This window comes from Corvus brachyrhynchos, unplaced genomic scaffold, assembly GCF_000691975.1.
Source record: "Corvus brachyrhynchos isolate BGI_N302 unplaced genomic scaffold, ASM69197v1 scaffold158, whole genome shotgun sequence".
Lineage (NCBI taxonomy): Eukaryota > Metazoa > Chordata > Aves > Passeriformes > Corvidae > Corvus > Corvus brachyrhynchos.
The window spans coordinates 365,629-365,831 of NW_008239756.1; the positions used below are offsets into that span (position 1 = coordinate 365,629).

Here is a 203-nt window from a genome sequence, read left to right on the forward strand (position 1 = left end):
CCCCCCGAGCCCCCCCACCGTCCCGGTGCTGCCACCCCCTCAGGACACCCCAGGATGGCACCCAGTGCCCAGTGTCCCCCCCATGAGCAGCACTGGGCAGACTGGGAGGGGGCACTGGGCACGCTGGGGACCCCCACCCTGTCCTGCCTAAGAGGGGTTTTCCACTGGGGGAAACTGAGGCACGGCCCCAATTGGGACCGATC

At 70.0% G+C, this 203-nt stretch overlaps 1 protein-coding gene across 1 annotated transcript in view; it reads left to right on the forward strand.

Annotated features, from left to right (window-relative positions):
• Nucleotides 1–86, forward strand: part of LOC108448685 (forkhead box protein I2-like) — a gene marked incomplete at its 5' end in the record, with an annotated part of 1,388 nt that extends 1,302 nt beyond the window's left edge. Inside the window, one exon of the mRNA XM_017742461.1 lies at nt 44–86. Coding sequence (XP_017597950.1) covers nt 44–86 — 43 coding nt within the window. The remainder of the gene's footprint in view (nt 1–43) is intronic.
• Between the last annotated feature and the right edge of the window lie 117 nt (nt 87–203).